Source organism: Miscanthus floridulus, chromosome 8 (genome assembly GCF_019320115.1).
Source record: "Miscanthus floridulus cultivar M001 chromosome 8, ASM1932011v1, whole genome shotgun sequence".
Taxonomy (NCBI): domain Eukaryota; kingdom Viridiplantae; phylum Streptophyta; class Magnoliopsida; order Poales; family Poaceae; genus Miscanthus; species Miscanthus floridulus.
The window spans coordinates 148,569,471-148,595,807 of NC_089587.1; the positions used below are offsets into that span (position 1 = coordinate 148,569,471).

Consider the following 26,337-nt stretch of genomic DNA (forward strand, 5'->3'; position numbering starts at 1 on the left):
GGTCTACAAATCCCATGCTCATGAATGAATGTGATGCACCAAAATCAAACAACACATAAGCTGGATGGGAATCAATGGTGAACATACCAGCCATCACTAGCTCCTATTGCAATATCCGTTCAGCATCCATGAAATTCACCTGTCCAGATCGGCTGACTGGGACTTTCCTCTTGATAACTTTCCGCTTGACTAGCCTAGAGTTAGCCGATGGTTGAGCAGACTGGGCTGACTAGTTTTTGGGACACTCTTGGGCATAGTGACCATCCTTGCCACATTTGAAACAAGCACCCGGCTTGTTTCCCTATCCCAGATGAGGTGGGGCCTACTGTCCTTGGGGCTGCTGATGTGGCACCTGTAGAGTGGGTGCATGGTACTGTATGGAAGAAGCTTGAGAAGTACGCTAGGGCTATCGAAATGAATGCCCACCTAATGATTGATAGGGCACCCGTTGGACAACCTGCACTTTCTGAGTATGGGGGTGGCTAGAAGACCCCGTAGCTACCCGCTTTCACTTTCATTCCGCCTGGGAATCCCACTGCAAGCCCTCCATGGCGATGGCAACATTCATCATTGCCCCAAAGGTCTGATAGTTCCCAGTATACAATTTCTCCTAAAGGCTGCAAGACAGGATAGAAGCGGTCCCTTTTCTTCTCATCTGTGTCTGTATGAGTTCCAGCATACTGGGACAAGTGATTGAACTTATTGACGTAGTCCATCACTATCATACTCCCTTGCCGAAGGTCTAGGAACTCAGTCAGCTTCCTGTTGAGGACACTAGCAGGAATATAAAATTCCCAAAATGCTACGGTGAACTCCTGCCAGGTCACCCGGTGATCTGGCTGCTGCATGGCATTTTAGGTATCACACCATGCACTCGCGGACCACCATAACTGTTGCGCTGCAAAGCGCACCTTCTACTCATTAGTCACATTGATCAACATGAACTTCTGCTCTAGAATGCGAAGCCAATGCTCCACATCCAGGGGCTTAGCCGATGGTGTGAACATGGTCGGGTGCATCTTGAGGAAATCCTAGTAAGAGTAGGGTCCCTTAGGACCACGGGCACCACCCCCGTTCCCGCCATTGCCCCCGTGACCACCACGGGCGAAGCCACTGATAGCCTATGCCAGTAGTTCCATGGCATGAGTTGTCTCATAGCGAGCAGCCAACATTTTCGCCATCATCTCCTCGTGAGTCATCGGAGGCAACGGTGGCGGAGGAGGAGGAGCCAAAAGTGCAGCCTCATGGCTCTCCCCGCCATGATCATTGACTCAGCCACTTTGAAACCTCTAGTTTGGTTTTGGTGAATTGATGAAACCCTAAGTGCTAACCTAGTTTATCAAAGTGATTATGAGATAGGTTGCACATTCCAAGTGGTGAAGCAAAAGAAGATCATAACATTCCAAGTGCCACTAGATCCTCTAACTCATTGCATATGCATTTAGGATCTTGTGGAGTGCTAACACCCTTGAAAATGTTTGTGAAAATATGCTAACACATGTGCACAAGGTGACACACTTGGTGGTTGGCACATTTGAGCAAGGGTTAGGAACTTCACCGGTGGAGTGTCTGCCCGTAGAGTGCAAACAGTCCGATGGTGCCACCGGCACCCTAGACAGAAAAGACAGAGGTCACTGTAAGTGACCGAACGCTAGTCTCGGTTGGACCGACGCGTCCGGTCAGTGGCAGCAGAGGGCATGTAGTGTCGGTCTTTGACCGAACGCTGGGTCACTTAGTGACCAAACGCTGACTGAGTGTGTCTGGTCCTGCTGACGTGGTAGCGCACAAGGAAGTCACCATGTGACCGGACGCTGGGTGTGTTCGGTCGAGCATGATCAAATGCGTCCGGTCGTGAAAAATTGTTTCTGGATGCTTACTAGAAACGACCGGACGCTGAGGTCCAGCGTTCAATCACTTTGGAGCAGCGCATCCGGTCATCACTTGACCATTGGGATCGGGCACACAGTAGTTGAAAAGAGGGGACACGTGGCGTCTATCGCACGACCGGACGTTGGGGTCCAGCATCCAGTCAATATGATTGGCGCGTCCGGTCACCTCGTGTTGTACCCAGTGAAGGGGTATAATGGCTCTATTTTGTGGGGGCTTCTATTTAAGCCCCATGGCCGACTCAAGCTCACTCTCTTGGCCATTTGCATTGACATAGCAACCTTGTAAGCTTAGCCAAAGCCCTCCCACTCATCTCCATTATTGATTCATCTAGAGGCACTTGCTCCAAAGTGATCGAACGCTGAGATTGGGAGAGAATCCAAGTGCATTTCTTAGAGCAGCAAGGATCATCGAGCAGAGGTTGGTGATTGTCTCCGGCTCCGATCATGGTGATTGTGAGGGGTTCTTGACCTTTCACTAGTGGAGAGCCAAAAGGTACTCTAGTGGATTGCTCGTGGCTTGTGTGATCCTCATCTTATGTTAGTTGTGCGGCACCCTATTGAGGGTTTGGCGTGTGATGCCAGTTAGCGCGTGAACCTCTAAGTGAGTGAATCACCACAACAAGGAGTAGCTTGCCGGCAAGCAAAACCTCGGTAAAAAAACATTGTGTTCATCATTTGATTCTGAGGTGATTGGTCTTCATTTATATTGATTTTTGTGATTGATTGGTTCACTCCTCGACACGGCGGTATAACTATCTTGCTCTCTCTCTTTACATTACCACAAACTAGTTATCAAGCTCTTTAGTGTACCTAGTTGTGAGAGCTTGTTAGTTTGGTTAGTGTGGCTCTTTAGTTAGTCTTTGAGAGCACACTAACTTAGTGTAGTGCCATAGCTATTGTGTGGTTAGAGAAAATAGAAACTAAAATTGTGGTAGGTGGCTCGCTTTTTAGTAGGCTAACGCAACACTTGCTTCGCCTCATAATTGTCTAACCGGTTTGTTAAGTGTTATTATTGAAATTTTTATTAGGCTATTCACCCCCCTCTCTAGCCAATAGGACCTTTCACACTTTCACCTTGGCCCTCGCCAAGACCGTGGCCCACACCGGCACTGGTGCTCCCACGTTCGGACCTCAGATTCATCTGTAAGAGATAGGAACTAACCACTTAGGAAAACCTTCTCAGTCAGAAGCAAGGGATTAGAGAAATGATCAGACATTTATTCAATCATTCTTTCAGTTATCCTATCAATTTACTAATCAAATTTATACATGTAGGGGGGGACTTTAGTTTTTAGCAAAAATTCTATTATCATGATGCATGTATCGGCCCGTACGCTCACTCAAGCCAGAATATAGCGGCATTCGCAAAATTTTGGCACATCGCACACTCACTTGCCGTATGCTAAGTGATTTCTTACCCAACGTAAGTCAGTGTACCTGTAGAAAACTGATTAGATAAAACCAGTGCCGCTATCCTAAATAGACCATATTGCTAGGGCTTATACTTATTTACATAATTTTAGCGCATGCTATTATTCGTTAAACTTTTGTTGGTCAAATTTTTAAGTTTTTGAAAAGAGTGATGAAACTCGTAACCCATTATTGGCTCTGGTACCAACTATAGCAGAACCGCCTGAAATAACGCACTTACGGTGGTGCTCGTCTTCCACCAGACACTAAGCACCCCAAAAGCAAGCTACAGCGGGAGGTATCTATCGGGCACACCCCAAGGGAGAGCCCAAAAGATCCACATTTTTCCCCAAGGATCCAATAATGAGAATGAGTTACAATACTTAATCCATTTCATACATCCAGAGTTCATAAAAAGTACATTATTACATTTCCAAAGTCAGAGTGTAGAAGATTAAACAACGGAATAAAAATAAACATCTAGCGATAAAGAACAAGGATACATCTGTGCCCACCAGAAGAATCCTTCACACAATGGTACTCCTCAAGCATTACCTGCAACAGGGGTAAATAAACCCTAAGTACACAATATACTCGGAAGACTTATCCGACTAGTGGGAATAGTTTTCTGACTCCAAGGGATATGCAAAGCTTATGGTTTGCTGGTTTCCTTTTTGTACAAAGCAATACTAATAGTGAGTCCTTATTTATGTTATTATTATCAGCCATGATTAATTTATTATCTAACCATTCTATGTAAGCACATGTTCTACTTTCAAGCAAGAGTTGAGCAATCAGTTCCATTTTATCACCTTTCATCTTTCAGTTCTTACTACGGTGCTAGAGTTTAGACAAGTCATACCGAATTTTCCAGCGATTCACGAATCAATGCCCCCAGCTAGGTACCCCAAAAACACACGCCCCGCTTGTACCCTAGGCACAAGCAGGACCAACCCATCACCCTCCTATCCTGGGGTCTAGGTCCCTGTCTAAACTTGGACTCCAAGCCCCCGCTCCTGAGTCCCGGACTCAGTGCGATGCAAGGACCTCCACCATCCCTGCCTCCAATCTGTCGGTCCGGAAAGAGCTGGAACCCATGACAAGAGAGCAACAAGTCTTCCCTGCGTCCATACCCAAGTATGTGCTCGGGATAATAAGTCTGTTACTTGCCTAGCGTCCAATGCAACGGCCGGTCCTTAACCAACATAGATAAGGAAAAAGTGTAACCAAACTATGCCCCGTTGGTCGTAGGACACAGCCTCTTATATCCACCAGTACCCAAACCATATCCCTATCTGGTCACCACTTTTTCTTTCCACCATTTTATCATGAGTGATCATAATCATCACCTATTGTGAGTAATGACAGGTTACTCACGCTACCGAAATCCTGGGCATAGCAGCTACTCGACCTATACTAGTAGGACTCATAGGTAGATATATTTATGCATGTAGTTTCATAAAATGCTTGTAACATAAATGCACATCATATATATATTCAGAGATCATTTAAAATAAGGGTTATGCACCGAGGCTTGCCTTAGGTAGGCGGTGGATCAACAAAGTCAGCATCAAAAGGCTCTGGGGCTCCCTCCTGCATGAGGGTCTCCTCCTCGTACTCCTCAATGACCTCCTCGTAGTCCTATTCATCCATAGGCACGAACTCTACCAACTCGTGATCTACATGCATGAAATGATGGTGCAACACTTAGTAATACGACAATATCAACTCTTGAATAAAAATACATCTGTCAAGCTACTAAGCAAGTTCTACCCACTAAGATGCTAAGTTACCTACCGTTACCACTAACAAGTATGAAGCGTGACATAGATTATCTTAGCAATCAAAGGTATTCTTACTCTTAATACTGATTTACTCTATATACGATTAAACAGGGAGTACTAGCTACTCTATTTATCAACCTGCTCTAGTGCTATAAAATTTACAATGAGTACCTAATAATCTAATGATCCTACTATAAAAATTTCATGGCTAAAGCTATCATCAATTTGCCACAAAAATTCCTATAAATATTAATCTACATAATACTAAGCTCTCTAATTTCAATTTATGAATCTATCATTATCATAGCTAACTATAAACTAATTACACTAACAGATAGATAGCATTTTTGTGAACCTAACAAATTTTGTTTCACTATTTTTGAACATCTATAAGATTTAATACAAATTATCAAAGTTTAGCTCAAAACTAAATTGAATAAGCATTTGTTAATTCATTGGAAAAGAAAGTACTAAACTTCACGGCGTGGCCCACTACTCGCGGCTTGGCCCACTCCCACAGCGCACAAACACGAGCCACCGATGCGGCCCACGCGCGTAGCGCACGGACGCGGCCCACGCAACGCGGCCCATGGCGGAACCCGCGCGTGAGCTGGCACTTTTGCAAAAGAGCCCCCGTTCTCTTTCCTATTCGTGAAGCTCACTCGAACAATATTTAATTGAGTCACAACCTTTGCATCTAGCACCCTGTTCTTACCCGAATTCCCATTTTTCAAAGTCCTTGGCTGGAACTAAATAACGTCGCAGCATCGCCGGCCAATACCGGCGAGTACGGACCTCCTCAACCTCAACCAACACCTGCCTAACACTCTATGAGCGAAGCGCAATCAATCGAGGTATCAAACACTAAAAACTATGCAGCGTGTAGGCGTGGCCATGCGCCGCGATGGGGTCGGGCCGTGGCAACACCAGCGCTGGTGAATTTACCTAGCCCAACGCCTCTACCTCTACTCTTTAACCATCTATAGACTGCGGGCAATAATGTAGAAGTCCTATTTGAATCGCTACTACACTCAAGCGCATCGGCCACGGGAGCGCCCTCCAACACAGTTCACCGGCGGCAGCGAACGTGTCCCGGGTGACCTAGACCCCAAACGGTCCAACCACCTACCCTAGGAGCAAGAGGGCCTCACTAGAGATGTGTAAGGCAGACTGGACGAAGTCATGGGGCTCGGCAAGGTGGTTGGCCATGAGCGCGGGATGACTCTGGTTCATGGCAAGCACGGTGATGGCGTCTCCAGCGACCTGCTACTCCATCGGCGAAATTGCTACATGGGCGAGGCAACCAAGTCAAGGAGATGCAAAAGCACTGCTCAATTGATACAATGGAGCAATGAACGACACCCTCGCCGCGCACCCGCCTCGACGGCCATGGCGGACCGCCGTGGGGAAAAGCTCCGCATTACCTCACTGGAAGATGATGGCTCATCGGAACGACTCCAATCGTGAGCTAACTACCAGAGCTAGTTGGGTGCATGGCTAATTGGACGGAGGTGGACTATGCAAGACTAATTGGATGGACGATGGCATTCGGACTTAAGGGATCGACGGCGGGGGAAAACTCCAATTGAAGCCCCGACACCGTACGGCTTCAACAGTGGCAAGCTTGGTGTGAATATAGACTCCCACTCAACCTCTAGATGTGCGCCATTACAAGGTTAGGGCCAAGCTCTGCGGTTTTGCCTTGGCGTGGCTCGACCGACGTGATTCAAGGCGATGGGACGGGAAGCTTGGCGTGGCGCATTTTCTAATGGGGAGAGGACGACAACGCGACAGTGATGGCTCCACGTGCGCATACGGGTCTGGCACAATGACGTGCGACCGTAGCGCCATGACTCGCAAGACGATGGTGGCTCGGCACAGCGCGCCGCAGAGGCTGGCGCCAGTTCGGGGAGGCAGTAGCGTGCCAATGCATCATGCGCAGACATGATGGCGAGGGTAGGTGGGCCACCCCATGCGTGTGCAGCCGCGAAGGGTCAACGGCCGCAGTGACCGCGCAACAGCGATGGTCCGAACGCAGTGCGATCAGGAGCGCAGCTCAACGCGACGGCGAGCAGCGTAGCTCTGGCGGACGCGGACAGAGTAGCCAGGCTCGCTGGCACGGTGCGTGTGTGTGCATGAGCGTGTGCTAGGGCGCAGCAATGGCAATGGGCGTGGCCAGCGGCGTGGAGCCACCTACAAAGTTTGTACCACAAACTTTATTAAAGTGCCAGGTATGCGTTCTATAGCATTTTCGGTCAATAAAAATTCATCTAGAACTTTAAGCGATAAAACGCGACCTAAAACATAACATTCGTTTCGTGTTTTCGAGGAACGTTTCGAGCCACAAAAATTGATTTACACTCTATAATTCATACATTATCACATAAACATGATGCACATGCAGTGTTTTAGCAAAAGATTGTACAGTGGAACACCGAGGGTGTTACAGTTAAACAAAGAATGAACATGAGATACATTGATGAACCAGTGGTGCTGAGGGCCTCCTCTTTCCCCTTCTCTATTGATACCTGCTCAACAAAATTTAAGTGTGGTTGAGTTACAAATGAGGGAGCCATTTCTACATCCTAAGATTCTAGACTACCAATATACAATTTTACATACATGTATGGAAATTACCCAATGACACCATTAGTGCAAACCCATCCTCCAAGCTTGTCAGATCAATGTGACCTCACCAAGCCTGTAGCACATAAGTGCATGGCTGAGCAACTGAATCTATATCCTTTGGCTCCTGCCAGAGTCAGCGGCAGTGGCAATGGCAACATCTGTTTCCCTCAAAGCGCTCTTCCAATCACCAATTTTCCTTGCATATGTGCTATGTGCATCATCCTAGATGCACCTCCACCTCCTGCAGCTTCTGCCACTCGGCAGGGTCTGACTGCTGGTGAAGTGCATCCGCACCTTGTTAATCATCCCCAATTTGAAACAATACAACCCTCATAGCATATCAGCAGAAATGAAAATATTACCTCATGCAATCAGTCTTCGACACCTAATTCTAGGGGGGAGTCAGGATAATATGCAATTTAAACAATATTAGTAGGAACAAAAATTCAGGATGCATCAGTATTGTGTGGTCTAAATCCAATGAATCAAACGTCATCAAGCCAACCTTACAAAGGCCCCGTTCGGCTTACCTCATATTCAGCTTGTTCGGCTTCTTTTTTTAGTCAGAACAGTATTTTTCTCTCACAACAATTCAGCCAGAACAGTGTTTTCAGTAAGTTTTAGTCAAAATTCTGTCAGCCGAATGGAGCCAAAGTACCATTAAGCATACACCACTTCTGTCGGGTTCATAAACCTGGGGTCCCTCGGCGACCGGCTTCCATGCCAAGGCACGGCCCAGAAGGATAGCCTTTTCTTCTTTTGGACCGGCCCAAAAGTCTGAACTCAATAGACCGGAGCACTCGCTTCAGGCCCTGGCCGCCTTCGGTCCATCTTTCTAACCGGAGCACCTCAGGCTCATGCCAACTCCGAATGGCCTCTCCAATCGGAGCGCTAGCGTCAGGCCCTGACCGCCATCACACGACCTCCACTCAGAAAGCCTGACCCGAGGACCGCATCCGACTTCGACCCCATGTCTTCGACCGAGGTTCATACAAAACACTGCTCATCGCTATTCTCCGACTGGCATGCCAGAACCGACTGTGGACTATCCAACCGAGGATGCCCGCTCGGAAAGAACTAGAAGACGTACGAAGGAAGGCAAGACGGGGCTCGCAAGTCAAACCATGGCACTAGGGACCATACCCTACGAGACAGTGCTCTGCAGCCACAAAGTATTGTAGGGGCTGCTAGAAACTCCCATATGGTAAGCCCCCCCCACGTGTCTATGGACATCGATCGCAGTATGGGCTCCAGGATTTGCCATACCGGATGAACATAGCGTGGCTCCTCACATGCCACTAGGCATCAAGAAGTATTTTGCAGGTACCGGCGTCATCCTTCCTGAAGAAGATAGCTCGACCTTCTGTGCACATCTAATATCCTACAGTGACATCAACAGTATTAGGGGGCGTCCACCATTATCCAGTTTCCATCACCGTAGGTAGCAAGGCTTAGAAACATCCATACTCTCCCCCTCTCACTTGTAAAGCCATCCCCTTCATCTATAAAAGGGGATGCGCTCCCTCCAACGAGAGAGGAGATCGACTTCTTCAAGCTCAGACTCACTAGATCGACATCAACACTCTCAACCGTAGGACCACCCAGTTTTGATCATGACCCTTCCGGTCGGAGCCAACCGAACCTCTTGTACACCCCCTCCTTTCCCCTTCTCGTTTGTAACCCCACTATAGACTTCGAGCACCTAGGCTCGGGAATAAAGTCACCGACTGACCCACACTGGACGTAGGGCACGTTGCTTGAACCAGTATGAAACCCGTGTCATTGAGTGCTAGGCCACTTTCGATCACAAACGTACAGCAAAACTACAAATATTTACTAAGTTGGTCACATTCTGCACCGACAGTTGGCGTCGTCCATGGGGAAGACGTTGTACGTTCAACACTTTTTTGGTAATCGGATGGCCCATTTCTCCGCCACCCCCACCATGGCGGGCTCGGGCGATACGATTCGCTTCGGCTCGATGGAATTTCTCGCACTCTCGCCCACCGAGATGCGGGTTCCACCCGTCTTCGAGCCTTCCTAGGCCTTCCGCTTCAGGAGCCTGGACTTCATCGCCGACCAACTCGGTGTACTCCACCTCCATGAGGAGGCGCATGTTCCGGCACCCATCGAAGGGGCGCCCTCCATCGACTCTAGGACGCACGACATCGACGGTGCAGCATCTGCGCTTCATTCCGAGGAAACTCTATGCTCAAACCCCACTGTAAGTAATACCTGTACTGTTACTTACTCTTCATTCACTACCCCCAATCGAGCACCCGGAGAGATTGTGTCGTCCACGCTGCAAACACCGCATGATCGGTTCCCCTATGGCCTCGCGTCCTCTATGGACATGTACGCCTAGGGGCTCCGAAGGGTGCTGGCGCCTTTCCCCCTCACATCCGAATTCGTGGGAATGGCAGGCTGCGCTTCTGCCACTTCCCACGAACCCTTGGGTGGTGAGGGCGTGAGCGATGATTCCAGCGTCGGCGATGTGGCACCATGCCAGCGTCCGTCCTGGGAGTGTGCCATGGCGGATGCTCTGGGACAGCCGTCGGTGGTTGTGGAATCCGCATAGACTCACACCCCTCTGGACCCGCGTGCGGAGGCCCTCGCGTCTGTGCAAGCGCACGCTGAGGAATTGCAACAACGGCGACAGAACCAGCCACCGCCTGTGCCGGCTCGGTTGGCCTAGCACGTCGTGCCCCATGCACATAGCCTGGCGGGTGGCGCCTGGGGTCATGCCCGTCTAGTCCAACGCGACATCGTGAACGAGGGAAATGATGTCCCACAATTCGCCTAGGCTAGCCAAAATATCACTGCTGCAGCGATTCTTCTACGCGGTGTTCCTGAGCCCGTCGACCCTCAGGAGCGGGCAGTCCACTGGAACCTCTGGGTTTTAGTAGAAGCCGCCGCCATCCAACAGGCGGAAAGCTCCGCGTCATGACTCCGACACGCGCCCTCTCTCCCCACCAGGGGAACGGGGACACGTCAGGTGGATCGCTCTGTTCACTCACCGCTACAGCCGCCAGGAACGGCTCGGAGTGCGATAGTCACGCCACGGTCCGACCGGGCGCCTGCTCCGCACCTACCATCGGTACACGAGTGGCCCGATCCACACCAGGATGCCCGTAGCGCCATTGGTGACCGGCATTAGTCCCAAAGTAATAACGCTATCCACAATACAGCGACATGTGCCACGAATCCCGGCCAAACCATTGAGGGAACCGGCGAAACGCGCCCCAGGTGCAGTCGCCGGCCGGACGACCGGAACCCCAGCCCTGAGGGCCTAGGGTCTCGGGCCTTTAGCCGGTGCATCCAGAAGGCACCGTTCCTGCAGCGTTTCCGGCCACCCACCAACATCACCAAATACACTGGGGAGACAAACCCAGGCATTTGGCTCGAAGACTTTCGGCTCGCCTGTCGGGCCGGAGGAGTAGATGATGACTTCTTCATCATTCAATATCTTCCCATTTGCGTGGGGGAACATGTTCGGGAGTGGCTCGAGTTCCTTCCACACGACAACATCCGCGACTGGGCGGACCTCAAGAGGGTCTTTGTCAGGAATTTCCAGGGGACATATGTCCGACCGGGGAACTCCTAGGACCTCAAGAGCTGTCAGCAAGAGCCCAGCGAGTCCCTGCGGGATTACATCCATAGGTTCTCTCAATGATGCAACTTCCTCCCTGACGTCGTCGATGCAGACGTCGTCAGCGTGTTCCTCTCCGGGACAAACTGTGAGTCCCTTATCCACAAGCTTGGCTGCTTGAAACCTCGTACCACATGCAACCTGCTTGACGTAGCCACCAACCACACCTCCGGCGAGGAGGCGGTTGGAGGGGTCTTGAGCGAAGGCCAGGACAAGGTCAGAGCAAAACGCACGGATCCGAACGAGGGACCCTCCACGTAGAGGTTCAAAAAAAAACAAAAAGGATCGACGTCGGTCGGACAGTGCCCCGTTGGTCACCGCGACCGATCTCATAGTCAAGCAGCCCCATCAGGGACTGCCTGACCACTTCAACAAACTCATGGACAGTCCATGCCCCAACCATGCCTACCCTATTAAACACCTCTACAAGGAGTGTGAGCTCCTCAAATGTTTCCTTCGACAGGCCAGTGGGCCAAAGGAGGGAGACGGCAAAGAGGCAGCACCCAAGAAGGAAGGTACGGTAGGCAAAGACGCGGATGACTTCCCTGATGCTGACGAATGTATCATGATCTTTGGTGGATCCGATGCCGTCTGGACCAAGCGACAGCATAAGGTTCGCTCTCGAGAGGCATGCGCCACTGAGTTGGCCATCCCCTCCTTCCTCAGCTGGTCAGAGTCTCCGATCACCTATGATCAGAGGGACCATCCCTCCCATGTTGCAAGACCAGGATGCTTTCCGCTCGTCGTCGACCCCATCGTTCGCAAGAAGCGGCTTACGAGGGTGCTGATGGACAACGGCAGCGGCCTCAACATCCTGTACATCGACACCCTCGATGCCATGCGCATCCCTCGATCAGAACTTCGCCCGGCAGGCTTCCCCTTCCATGGGGTAATTCCGGGAGCGCAGGTGTACCCGCTCAGGCAGATCGATCTACCCATCACGTTCGATAGCCGAGCCAACTTATGCTTAGAGGTTCTCACCTTCGAGGTGGTGGACTTTCCAAGGTCCTACCATGCCATCTTGGGGCGGCCATGCTATGCGAGATTCATGGCAATCCCTAACTACACCTACCTCAAGCTAAAGATGCCAGGACCAAACGGCGTCATCACTGTGAGCAGCGTGTTCTCGCACGCCTCCATGTGCGACCGCAAACACTATGAGCTCGCCACTACGGTCATCAACTCGTCCGAACTCCTGTGGCTCGGGAGTCATCGGTCCTGGCAGCCCCAGACTGTAACCAACCAACTTCCTCGTCGGCCTTCCGCCCGCTCAAAGAAACCAAGGCGGTTGAAATCGACCCCACCAACCCAACCAAGATAGTTTGGATCGGGACCCAGCTTCCAGCCAAATAGGAAAGCGAGCTCATCGACTTCCTGCACGACAATCGTGATGTCTTCGCATGGCAGCCGTCTGACATGCCGGGGATACCCCGAAAGGTCATCAAGCACGCACTACACCTTACCTCGGGCTCTAAACCCACCAAACAATGCCTGCGTCGCTTCGACGATGAAAGGCGTAGGGCCATAGGCGAGGAAATCACCAAACTCTTGGCAGTCGGGTTCATCAGGGAGGTCTTCTATTCCGACTGGCTTGCCAATCCTGTCCTGGTCAAAAAAAGACCGAGAAGTGGAGAATGTGTGTCGATTATACTAGACTTAACAAAGCGTGCCCAAAGGATTATTTCCCATTACCACGCATAGACTAGATAATTGACTCCACCTCGGGTTACGAAATCCTCTCCTTTCTGGATGCCTACTCAGGCTATCACCAGATCACAATGAAAGAGTCCGATCAGCTCGCAACCTCGTTCAAAACCCCGTATGGTTCGTACTGCTACATGACCATGCCTTTTGGCCTAAAGAACGCTGGCGCCACCTACCAAAGGTGCTTGCAGCAATGCTTCGCCGACCAAATCGACCCGCTCGACTAACCCGATCAGGCCGAGCGGCCAAAACCAATGATCATCGTCTATGTGGATGACAAAGTGGTCAAAATAGCTCAAGCTTGTGACCTGATCGCAAACTTGGCCGCGACGTTCGCAAACCTATGAAGGTTCAACATCAAGCTGAATCATGAAAAGTGTGTTTTTGGGGTTCCAAAGGGGGAAACTGCTTGGATACATCGTATCCGAGCGTGGCATCGAAGCCAACCCCGAAAAGATCATGGCCATCTCCAACATGGGCCCCATACACAGCGTCAAGGGCATGCAGAGACTCACCGGCTGCCTGGCTACCTTAAGCCGCTTCATCTCCCGGCTCGACGAATGGGGGATGCCGCTCTACAAGCTCCTCAAAAGGACGGACACCTTTGTCTAGACTAAGGAAGCCTAGTAGGCTCTCAAAAGCCACAAAATGTCCCTAACGTCGGCCCCAATCCTCATCGCTCCCAAGCAGGGAGAACCCCTCCTCCTCTATGTCGCGGCAAGTAACCATGTGGTGAGTGCCACCCTAGTCATAGAGAGGGAGGAACCGGGACACTAGCTCAAGGTGCAGCGACCCATATACTTCATCGGAGAAGTGCTTACCGACCCCAAGGTCCGGTACCCCTAGGTGTAGAAACTCCTATACGCCATACTAATGGCGACCAGAAAGCTCCTACACTACTTCACCGACCACGAAGTCACGGCCATCACTTCATACCCAGTCGGAGACATCGTCCGCAACCACGATGCCGTAGGACGAATCTCCAAGTGGGCTCTTAAACTCATGGGCCACGACATCAGATATACCCCCCGCACCGCTATTAAGTCTCAGGCTCTCGCGGATTTTGTCGCTGAATGGACGGAGGTCCAGCTACCAATCCCGGACATCACCCACGAATACTGGACAATGTACTTCGATGGGTCCGTAATGGCACCTGGCTTGGGAGCTAGAGTGGTTCTAATCTCCCCGGATGGGAGTAGGCTCTGTTACGCCATCCGCCTCCACTTCTCAGCTTCAAACAATGCCGCAGAATACGAGGCCCTTATCAATGGACTTCGCATCGCCATCGAGCTCGGCGCTACGTGACTCTACGTCCGTGGCGACTCAGAACTAGTCATTGATCAGGTCATGAAGGAGTCCTCCTGCAAAAGCCCCCTCATGATGGCATACTGCCAAGAGGTGCGCAAGCTCGAAGACAAATTCCAGGAGATCGAACTACAACATGTCCCTCGAAGGGACAACGATGCCGCTGATTTCCTTACAAAACTGGCCGCTAGGCGGGATCCATCCCCAAGCGGGGTCTTCATCAACGACATCCACGAGCCATCCGCTCGCATCTTGGAAGGTCCAACCCGAACGCCCCCCGACGCCCAGCCGGTGCTCGAGAGCTCTGACCCCGACGCCCAGCCGGTGCTCGGGAGCTCCGACCCCGATGCCCAGCCAGTGCTCGGGAGCTCCGACCCCGACGCCCAACCAGCGCCCAGGGGCTCCGATCCCAGTACCTCCACGCCACCCACGAGCGTCATCTTATTAACGCCCGGGCAAACTGATTGGTAAGTACCGCTACTCACATACATCCTCGAAGAGGTTCTCCCGCCCGAAAGGACAGAGGCCCAACGAATCGCTCGACGCGCCAAGACCTTCATCGCACTCGGTGACGAGCTCTACAAATGGAGCCCATCTGGGGTACTCATGAAGTGTATCCTCACTAGCCAAGGGAGGGATCTCCTTCTCGAGGTTCATGCCAGCATTTGTGGGCATCACGCGACCCCAAGGTCGCTGGTCAGAAAAGCCTTCCGCTAAGGTTTTTACTGGCCCACCGCACTACGAGATGCAAAGAAAGTCATTCGCATGTGTGAGGGATGCCAGTTCTACGCCCGGCAAACCCATTTGCTAGCACAAGAGCTCCAAACCATCCCTATCACCTGGCCATTCGCGGTCTGGGGCCTCAACATGGTAGGACCCCTCAAAAAGGCCCCGGGCAGTTTCACTCACCTACTCGTAGCGGTCGACAAATTCACCAAGTGGATAGAGGCCAAACCCATCACCATCATCCAGTCAAAGGAGGCAGTCAAATTCTTCCTTGACATCATCTATCAATTCGGCATTCCCAACTGTATCATCACAGACCATGGGACTAACTTCACCGGAAAAAAGTTCCTAAATTTTAGCGACGGATACGGTATCAGGATCGACTGGTCCTCGGTCGAACATCCACGGACTAACGGTCAGGTTGAACGCGCTAATGGCATGGTCCTCCAAGGACTCAAGTCACGCATCTTCGACCGACTCAACAAATACGTTAGGCGATGGGTTGCGGAGGTCCTAGCGATCCTCTGGAGCCTGAGAACAACCCCAAACCGATCTACGGGGTTCACACCCTTCTTCCTAGCCTACGGAGCCGAGGTAGTGTTGCCCTCCGACCTCAACCACGGTGCACCAAGAGTGAAGGCTTTTGACTGCGACCGAGCCACGGAGGCCCAACAAGATGCAGTCAACCTACTCAAAGAGGCCCGTGAAGCAACCGTCATCCGCTCCGCTCGCTACCAACAAACCCTCCGCAGGTACCACGAAAGGAAGATCAGAGGAAGGATTCTCGAAGTCGGCGACCTCGTACTCTGGAGGACCCAATCAACGAAGGAAAAATACAAGCTCTCTCCACCATGGGAAGGACCCTATACGGTAACCGAAGTAGTCCGACCGGGCACCTACCAGCTAGAGGACAACAACGGCAACCTTCTCAACAACACTTGGAACATTGAACAGCTACGTCGCTTTTCCCCTAAATTTGGTCTAAACCACTTTTTAGTTAGAACATGCTCCCGTAAGAGCACCCCTGCCCGAAACACTTTCAGCCCAGGTCGCTCGGGGGCTCCATAAGGGTACAATATTAAAATATTACCTCTCTTTTTACTATCGCACGATAAAGCAACTGTGTCCCCAAACAGAAACACATTCCATTTCTTGTGTTTACCTTACGTAACCCTGTTCTTACTCCCAACCAAATGCACCCCGCCTTTTCCTATGGTTACGAACAAGTTGAGCCTCACGGGCCATGCCCCGGGCTCACAAGGTCGCAGCATATGGAACAAACGGGCAGGTACGAGAAAGAAAGGATAAAAAACAAAAATTATGCTAAGATAAACACAGGGAACGAGTATCGTGGTTCTGTCACAAGGATAGCACGGATGTGTTCATCAATACAAAAAATTGTTCACACAAGGGCTAACCCACGACTGACAAGCGTAGGTACCGGTCGGACGTTTCTGACTGAAGCTCTTCGAACCCCATCACTCTAGTCGTGCAGACACCACCATTCGAAATCTCTACCAAGAGACTAACCGGCCCCCTGAGTCGATCGAATCACTCAGTATCCACACCTGAGATACAGGTAGGAAGCGAAGGGGTGCCCCATGCGGGCCATGCCGACTCCATCTCGAATGACGAGCACGGGTCCCGGTCGAACATTTCCGACTGAAGCTCTTCGAACCTCGTCTCTCAGGTCATCAAGGTGAGCATGTGTTCATTAATACAAAACTATTCACACGAGGGCTAACCCACGATTGACAAGCGCAGGTACCGATCGGACATTTCCGATTGGAGCTCTTCGAACCCCGTCACTCTAGTCGTCAAGGTAAAACACTATCAAAGCCCCTCTATTTCAATTTAAAACATTCATACATCCATACGCGCATTTCATACCATACGCCTGACCCCCCCTGGACGGTTAGGGCATGAACCACCTGGGGGCTCAGGAACTAAGCATCGCACATGCAGCGAAATGCATCAGAACGCTTCGTGTTGCGCCACAAAGCGGTGGCTTGCCTCATTCGATATGAGCAACTAAACAGAGCCAGGGGAGAAAACCATAGATGAGCACCGTGCGGCCTTCGCCCGAAATGGCAAACCGGGTCATCTCAACCTTCTCGTTCGATCCTAAACCTCTCACCAAGCCTACAGAATCTCCATCGAGGAGAGGCCGTCAGGCCACCTGGGTCGGTCTATGGAACGACCTAGGCATCTGCTGGGCTACAGGTAAAGGAGTAGTGGAATGCCACAAGAGGGCTATGCCGACCCTGTCACGAACGATGGACCTGGATTCCACTCGATCACACCCGTTAGCGAGCTCACCGAGCTAGTCTTCGAGCCCGAGCGATTAGGACAGGTGACGAAACTCAGCCCCTCTGGTTGTGAGGAACTAGATGGGGTAGCGCAAAACAACTCACATCGGCCCCCACGAAGGCCCGACAAGGCTCGGGGGCTTAAATGCCATGGGACCGCAACTCAAAACTCACGTCGATGGGATAGGCGACATCCGGCTACGGCTCTTGGGACCATGACTCCGAACTCGCATCAACGGGATAGGCGACATCCGGCTACGGCTCTTGGGACCGCAACTCCAAACTCATGTCGACTGGATAGGCAACATCCAGCTATGGCTCTTGCGACCGTGACTCCAAACTCGCTTCGACTAGATCAGCGACATCCGGCTACGGCTCTTGGGACCATGACTCTGAACTCGCGTAACGGCTTCACTAACTAAAACTAACTCTCTCAGTCCACGGCGAGCACTGACGCCTAGGACTACTCGCGACTCCACCTTACCCGATCCCATGGCGCGCATCGACGCTAAAGATCAAACTCTGTTGCATCCAAAACTAAGTTATTTTCGTTCACGGCGCGCACCGACGCCATGGCTTGTTTCAAAACTAAAAACTTCATCGCCCGATCCCCGACGCGCACCGGCGCCGGGATCAATAAGTTCCATCTCAATCCAATTCCCGCGCTTAAAAACACCTCGGCTGCACAACGACGCCATGGTTAAACAAAATTTCATCTCAAACTAAAAACACACATACACGCCTGCTGAGACAACACCCCCAGCCGGTTCGGCCCGAACCGTCTGGGGCTCGGGGGCTACACCCACGAGTGTGCTCGCGCGCACCCGTCGGTAAGACAAAAATCCCCCAAACGATTCTGTCTGAATCGCTCGGGGGCTCGGGGGCTCCTGTCGGGTTCATAAACCCGGGGTCCCTCGGGGACCGGCTTCCACGCCAAGGCTTGGCCCAGAAGGACGGCCTTTTCTTCTTCTGGACTGGCCCAAGAGTCAGAACTCAACAGACTGGAGCACTCGCTTCAGGACCTGGCCGCCTTCGGCCCATCTTTCCGACCGAAGCACCTCAGGCTCATGCCAACTCTGAATGGCCTCTTCAATCGGAGCGCTAGTGTCAGGCCCCAGCCGCCTTCACACGGCCTCCACTCGGAAAGCCTGACTCGAGGACCGCCTCCGACTTTGACCCCGTGTCTCTGACCGGGGTTCATAGAAAACCCTGCTCATCGCTATTCTCCAACTGGCGCGTCAGAACCGACTGGGGACCATCCGACCAGGGACGAAAAGAACCAGAAGGCGTACGAAGGAAGGCAAGACGGGGCTCGCAAGTCAAACCACGGCACCAGGGACCATACCCTACGAGACAGTGCTCTGCAGCCATAAAGTATTGTAGGGACCGCTAGAAACTCCCATATGGTAAGCTCCACCCACGTGTCTCTGGACATCGATCGCAGTATGGGCTCCAGGATTTATCATACCGGATAAACATAGCGTGGCTCCTCACATGCCACTAGGCATCAAGAAGTATTTTGCAGGTACCGGCGTCATCCTTCCTGAAGAAGATAGCTCGACCTCCCGTGTACATCTGACATCCTACAGCGACATCAACAGTATTGGGGGGCGTCAACCATTATCCAGTTTTCATTACCATAGGCAGCAAGGCTTAGAAACTTCCGTACTCTCTCTCTCACCTGTAAAGCCATCCCCTTCATCTATAAAAGGGGATGCGCTCCCTCCAACGAGAGAGGAGATCGACTTCTTCAAGCTCAGACTCACTAAATCGACATCAACACACCCAACCGTAGGACCACCCAGTTCTGACCGCGACCCTTCCGGTCGGAGCCAACCGAACCTCTTGTACACCCCCTCCTTTTTCCTTCTCGTATGTAACCCCACTACAGACTTTGAACACCTGGGCTCGGGAATAAAGTCACCGACCGACCCACACTGGACGTAGGGCACGTTGTCTGAACCAGTATAAATCCCGTGTCATTGAGTGCTAGGCCATCTCCGATCACAACGTACAACAAAACTACAAATATTTACTAAGTTGGTCACATTCTGCACCGACAACTTCCATCAGTGTTAAGTGATGGGACGCTTTAGCACTAATTTTTACCCACAACCGAAGCAAGACAATATGGATGTTTTCCTCACATACAGGCTGATTATATCTACACTTGCACTGTTCGCTTAGCTGATAAGCCATGACTGAAAGTACTGTTGGCTGATTTGTTGTGAGAGAAAAATAATATTTGTTGGCCGAAGAAGATAGCAGTATTTATACTCAAGGTAATCATCTTGAATATTTTACAGAAATAAAGTTGGTGTTTGATTGTTTCATATGTGGCACAACCATACTGTACTGCTATATGTAGCGGTACTATATTGTACTGCTCTTCTCCTCACAAATTTACCAAGGATAAATCATTGTGTCAAATGTATTACTGTAAGCCTTATATGCTTACTTTAATGCTTGCGGTTCAGCTCGGGACAGGCAAAATGGAGCCTCCACGAGCTGATGGCTAGAGGGGCATCATTTTACTCTATCAAGAAACTACAGATCAGTTTAGTCAAATAGAAATTTAGAAGTTAGAATATATATTTTCAATTATATATCTAGCTAAAAAAATAAACTGAAAAGATGAATTATAAGAGAAGCGAACAAACCATTAAATAGGCAGTTGTCCGTGGATGAAAAGGTGTTTCTAGGGATCTAAAGGTGTCTCTACAGTAAGCCGTCATTAACAGTTGCTAATGACGGGATTAACTAATTGATCACGGTTTATTTAATCTTAACGGTTTCATTTCCAGCTCTCGTTCCTCCTGCTCATTTTGACCTCGCGTCCTCGCCTGCTATCTGTCGTATCGGCTCGGCGATGCTGTGATGCAACAAGCTCCTACCTGTAGCGGCAGCTTCGACTTCGATCGATCGGGCCTTCGCGGCACCCGTGCATGTCATGTGCCGAGTTCCAAGCCCAACCACCTACTGGCTACTGTAGATGTGATCTCTCTTGCGGAGGACGGAGTACTACTCATGGCGCCCCTGCGAACCATGACTGTCCTGTCTGTGTCGCGTCCTTGCGCCCATAATTCTTCTCGGATCCACGTCGGCACCGCTACGCACGCCTGCTAGGAGCATGTTGCTGCTTGCTGCATCAGTGTTACCATAATACCATGCATCTGACACAGCCGTATCATCGTGCCGTACGTACGCCTGCTGCGTGCGTGGCATTTGCGCCCAAGTGTTTGTTGCCATTTGACAAGGAAATGTGAAGTTTTCCCACGGCGAGGCAGGGATGGTGGCGAAGGCGGAGCAGAGCAGGCCAGCGGCCATCACTGGACGATGCGGCGGTGGCGGCCGAGGAGACGAGCCTGGAGTGCAATGCAAAAAGTAAAACATGGCAAGGAGAAGGAGATGGTAGTAGTCTCTGCCCTGCCGCATGTGCATGGAGAGCCTCGGCCTCGCCGGTGGGGCTATACATGGCCAAACGGGCGGCCGGCACTATGCGGCATGACGTTCTACCGTGCCATGCCGTCTCGGGCCACCGTGCCGAACTCTCAGCCCAGGCACGGCACTACGGCTCCTTAGCCGTGCCGTGCCATGCCCATAGGCACGGCGACCCGCCGTGTCCATGCCGGCCCGTGGCTGCAAGGGAGGAGCCGAGGAGCTCGCCGCGCCCCGCCTCGTTGTCGGCGCGACGAACACGCCGTTGTCGAGCTACTCCTCGACCCCGCTCCGCCCACGCATACTCATCGTCGTCGTTGCGCCGTCGCAGCCGTGCCTCGCGTGAACGCCGCCGCTGTGCCTCATGCCGCCATCGTCTTATGGCCGCACCTTAAGGAGAAGATGAATAGGGGAGGGAGTGGCCTGGGAGCTAGGCCACCGGCCGCCGGCCTACGGAGCGAGATGCGGAGGACGACGGGAGGAGTAGCGACTAGAAGTTTTTGCGGCCAGGACTTAGACTACTCGATTGAACGAGAGAGAATAGGAGGGACTTGCTTTTATACCTAGGTCAAATTTAATCCAATGGTCAGAACTGCTCCCATTCAATCCAACGATCGAGAATAATCGGGCCAACATCATCCCGGCCCATTAACCGTGCCGTGTCCGTGCCGGCACTGCGGGCCGGACATGCGGCCCAGGCACGACCCTAGATCGTGCCCGTGCCGGCCCTGGCACTATGGACACCGTGCTCGGGCCATGCTAGTGTCGTGCTTTTTCGGGTCGGGTCCGTGTTAGCCCACCGTGCCTAGCCCATTTGGCCATATATATAGGTGGGGCTGTGCCTGTGCCGGGAACAAGGACGGCTCGGCCACCGTTTCGGCTGCCACTGCCACTGCCACTGCCACTGCCACTGCCACTGCCAGCGCCAGAACCAGAACCAGAACCCGTCCTCCCCCGTCCATGATTGATCGGCGCCGCGCTGGTCCATGGACCATGGCCGGCACCACCACCCCACCGCAAGTCAGCAACGGACGTCTGCACTACAAGTACCACTCAGCACTAGTATTGCTCGTACGCTGACCCTTCAATGTGCCTCCATCATACCGTCAGGTGAGCCGGTCGTCGGTCATTCCATCCATCCGTCCGTGCATGGATGAGTACACTCCGCGCGCGCGCTAACCCATCATCATCAGGGAGAAGAGACGACGAAAGGACGGCGGCGTTGGTTGCTGGGTACGTGACGCGTCGCGATCCAAGGAGCATGCACCGTACTACGTACCACAACAAAACAAAACAGAGGAGGCCTGGAATGGAGGGGCAGGGCATCCGTGGAGTGGAACGCCGAGACAAGATCCGGGAAATGAGTGCGCACTATGGCCTTTTCCCCGGCCACAAGGAAGGATAGCACACGCAGGCCGCGACCAATTTGACCGTGCTCCGTGCAGCGCATGCACCAGGCGGCAGAGGGCGAGCAGACCGCCAAGGGCTTTCTCCTCCTGGCCAAAGGCCAAAGCTGCCTCACGGCGCCACCACCTTTCATCTCCCCGCCCCCGCGCGCGCGGAAGTCGGAACAGTGTCCCCCCTCCACCAGTCGTCGCGTTGCTACAGGAGAGCCACCGGGTGCCACAGTAGCAGCAAGCACCGCTGTCCAGCTGCCATTGTGGCCGGCCACACCAGTGACCAGACCGCTGCCCCGCTTGGTCCTTCCTTGCCTGATTGGACCTGGACCCAGCAACCAAACCATCATGCGTACAGTGCAGCAGTAGCTTTCACACAACAGGCGCCGGGCCCCGGGCCTCGCTCCTTGCGCTGCGTCGCGACGAGCACGAGCGGTCTTCCCCTTTCCACGGCTTCGGAGTTCGCGAGTGCCTTTTTGTTATCGGTGACCGCCCACAACGACCTTTCTTTCCCTGGACCGTCTGGACGGCGGTGTTGATGCCCATGGCCGTGCACCGCTCGGAGGGCCTTGTTTAGTTCCCATTAAAATTCCAAGTTTTTTCATTTTTTTTGTCACATCAATTTTTGGACGTTTGCATAGAGTATTAAATATAGATAAAAAAAACTAATTACATAGTTTAGTTGAAAATTACAAGATGAATCTTTTAAACATAGTTGATCCATGATTAAACAATATTTGTTAAATAAAACAAAAGTAATACTATTTATGAGGTTGAAAAAACTTTCGATCTAAACAGAACCGAGGTCAGCCTCCGCGGCAGCGGCAGAGATGCAAATTGCAACGCCACTACTGAGTACGGAGCGGTGGTCAGTGGACACGAGCTGCGCCGCAGACGTGTTTATCGTACGTAGGAGTACTAGTGCTAATGGTCAAGTCAAACTGTGCTTTGTACTTAGGAGCAGTAGGAGGGGTGTGGTTGCCTGCCACCTGCCAGGCTTGCCCTCACACGGTCTCTCACAAGAGACCCGTATGGCCACCAAATGGATAAGAGAGACCCTTGTCCTCACACTAGATAGAACCTTACTCTTGATACTGTTGATAGAATTCTTGAATTATCTAGGTGTAGATCAGTGGATAAAACTCAACTTAGATAAAGGGACTTGCTGATATGCCTCACCAAAAGGGCAGTCGCGGCCATGACGCCGCCGACAAGGTAGCAGCGACGTGGAGGCGCGGTCCAGTGGCGGAGGCGAAGGCGCTTCCTGTCGCTTACAGCGCGCCCTTTTAGATCGAACAGGGCTAGGAACCTCGATGGGGGCGCTGGCGACTGCTGTGAACCTCTTCCTTGCATCCCGACCTCCACCTTCCTCTTTATAGCGCTGCGCGACTGGGACCTATCGGCCAGGACAACCGGTGTACGCCCCCGATCAGGATGTAGATCAAAGGCCCAATTAACCGTTGGACCAACATGTGAAATCTAACACTTCAACCTTCACATGGACGGGATCGCCATGATGGGTCGTTCGTTGGAAGCATCAACGAGTTATGGACTCCTAGAGATGTCATCCTCATCACCACAACTCACACGGTGAACATTTTAAAATCGGACCGCACAATAATGCCGGTCTGTTCAGCAACAACCGACGAAGTTCTGCTCCATGAGCTTTGAAGAAAACGATCAAAGAAAGGGGCGGCGATTTGATTTGACGAACACATCAACAAATTCAGGTGTACGTACTAACATTGTTAGTCTAGTAAAGCAAAGTGCCCACATGAACAGACAAGACGTCAGGGCCAGCAGCACGATCAAACCCAAATTCCACAGCACGATTTTCAACTTATGAGCAGTTCTTCTTGTTGAAATCACACACGCACACTAGGAACGGGGGGGGGGAGGGGGACGAGATCTATACGAGGCGATTCGACGAACGAAGGCGATGGGGGTGATTAACCGGCCATGCTCCAGCTCCACCTTCGAATTTCAATTCGCCGCCACTGGAGCTGCCGCTGCTGTTGCCTCCGCGGATGGTGGCGCCGGGGATGCTATGGACAATGCCGACGCCGAGGTGTTGCCGTTGCCGTTGCTGTTGCTGTGGACGGTCACGTGGCTGGGCGGCACCACGGTGATGGTCTTGGTGGAGGTGGAGGTCGTCGTCGGCCGCAGCGCCCTCATGGGGCTCGCCAGCGCCCACGCCCAGCTCCGGTGGCTCCGGCCGTACGACCTCTTGCTGCCGCTGCTGACGCTCGCGCCCTCCGCTGCGGAGAGCCAGTAGGAGGACGACGCGGGGCCCAAGCCGCCGAAGAAGCCCGCGCACTTGATCCGCTGCTGGTGCTCGTACACGTCGTCGTCGTCGTCTGCGCCAGCGCCAGCGTCGCCGAGGTGGCGCAGGCCTCCGCCGCCGCGCATCTTGTGGGGCTTGGGCTCGCGGTGGGACTCGACGCGCCGCAGCGTGCAGTCGCCGAAGCCGTTGGAGAGGCGCTCCAGGAAGTCCCCGGAGAAGCTGCGGCTGCCGCAGCCCACGGAGCGTGACCGCGCCACCTTCCGCCCGAAGGAGGAAGACGACGACACCTGGCTCTGGCTCGGGCTCTCGGGCTCGCCGATGGCCTCCAGCGTCCGCCCCAGCGTGGACGACGCCGCCGCCGCCCCGGTCCCGCCTCGCGGCTGCTGGTCCTGCGCGCCGGCGCCGCCGCCACCCCTGGGCGCCCACGCCGCTGACGCCACAGACACCGACTTCCTCCTCGCGGCGGCGGCGCCCGCATTGATGCCGTACGGCGTGGAGGCGGCGGCCTGGTGTGCGTAGGCGGAGGAGGAGGTGAGGGAGAGGAAGGACCAGAAGCTCTTCTTGCGCGGGCTCTCGGCGGCCAGCGACGGCGACGCCGCCGACGAGTAGGGGAACTGCTCCAGCTCGGGCCTCGGCGCCACCGACTTGCTCCGCTTCAGCCCGCCTCCGCCCACGGAGGCGGCGGCGGAGGACGAAGACGACGAGGGCGTCTTCTTCGGGTGGAACGACATGAATTTGCGCGCGGCGCCGGACGGGTGCAGGAGCGGCGGCGCCGGGGGCTCGGTGGCGCGGCGGAACGACGGGGACCCCGACGGCGGCGGGTGGCCGCCGAGCGGGAAGAAAGGGCTCGACTTGGAGGACGACACGAGGCGCCCCAGCTTCTCCTGCAGGCAGAAGGCGCATATTCCCCCGCCGGCGACAGCCGCGGCGGCGGCGGCGTTGGCGGGCCGGTAGGGGTGCTCGGTGCAGTACTGGATGCCGTCCAGCGGATGCGGCGGCGCGGTGCCGTCGTCCTGGTCCCCCGCGCCCGCATCCACCGCCGCCGCGTCCGTCGCCTGCTTCTCCCCCATGGTTCCTCTCCTGTCCGGGGACACACGCTCTCTGTTGCCTGTTTTTTGACCGGCGGACCGGGAAGGAGGATCTAGCCTTAGCTTTCAGCTACACGAAGCTAGGGTAGACGATCCCCGGCATTAGCCGGTGGATTTTTCTGGCGGTGCTGGACGCCGCTGATTTGCCTCCGCCACTGGACTGGGCCGCGCCCCTGATCCCGCCTCGAGAGGGAGGGCGGGTGGCGGAGGGGTGGAGAGCAGCTGTACCAGACGGGCACTGCAGCTGCAGACCCTGCAGGGCAGAGGAGAGAGAGGTGGTCGACTGGTCGTGGCGTGGGAGTGATGGGGTCTGCTGCTCTGTGGCTGGCTCCCCTTGTGTTTGCCGCGCGGGTAGAGCGGGAGGGCCGGAGGAGGGAGAGGCCGGGTGCGGGGCGCCATCCGGTTCGGCCATCCCATTCCCGTGCCATTTGGGTTTTCGCGGGCGGGGCCTTTGTTTAATGCGGGCCGGGAATACGAGGCCAGGCCCGGTACTGTGGTGGCGGCAGCTTGGTGCGTTCCAGCTGCCTACGTTAGCTAGAGTGGGTTGGTACTACTTGTACAGAGCAACAGGGGGTTGCGTATGTACATAAGGTCTCGAGTATGTACAGTACTCCTCCTACATACAGATATACGTACGGATCAGAACAGGCTTTAAAAAAAAAAACTTTCGCTTTGGTTCACCTCCCTGCTGCGTGGCACCGGGCCATGCCGTCCCATCCCATGTTC

General features: G+C 53.2%; 1 protein-coding gene across 1 annotated transcript; it reads right to left on the reverse strand.

Annotated features, from left to right (window-relative positions):
- Positions 1–23,972: 23,972 nt before the first annotated feature.
- LOC136473664 (uncharacterized) lies at positions 23,973–26,033 on the reverse strand. Its single transcript, XM_066471315.1, has one exon. The coding sequence runs from the start codon at positions 25,591–25,593 to the stop codon at positions 24,223–24,225; it is 1,371 nt and encodes a 456-aa protein (XP_066327412.1). The 5' UTR covers positions 25,594–26,033; the 3' UTR covers positions 23,973–24,222.
- Between the last annotated feature and the right edge of the window lie 304 nt (positions 26,034–26,337).

What these genes read in the sequence shown, in the direction of transcription:
- LOC136473664 (XM_066471315.1), bottom strand. Translation starts at nt 25,593, where the DNA reads ATGGGGGAGAAGCAGGCGACGGACGCGGCGGCGGTGGATGCGGGCGCG.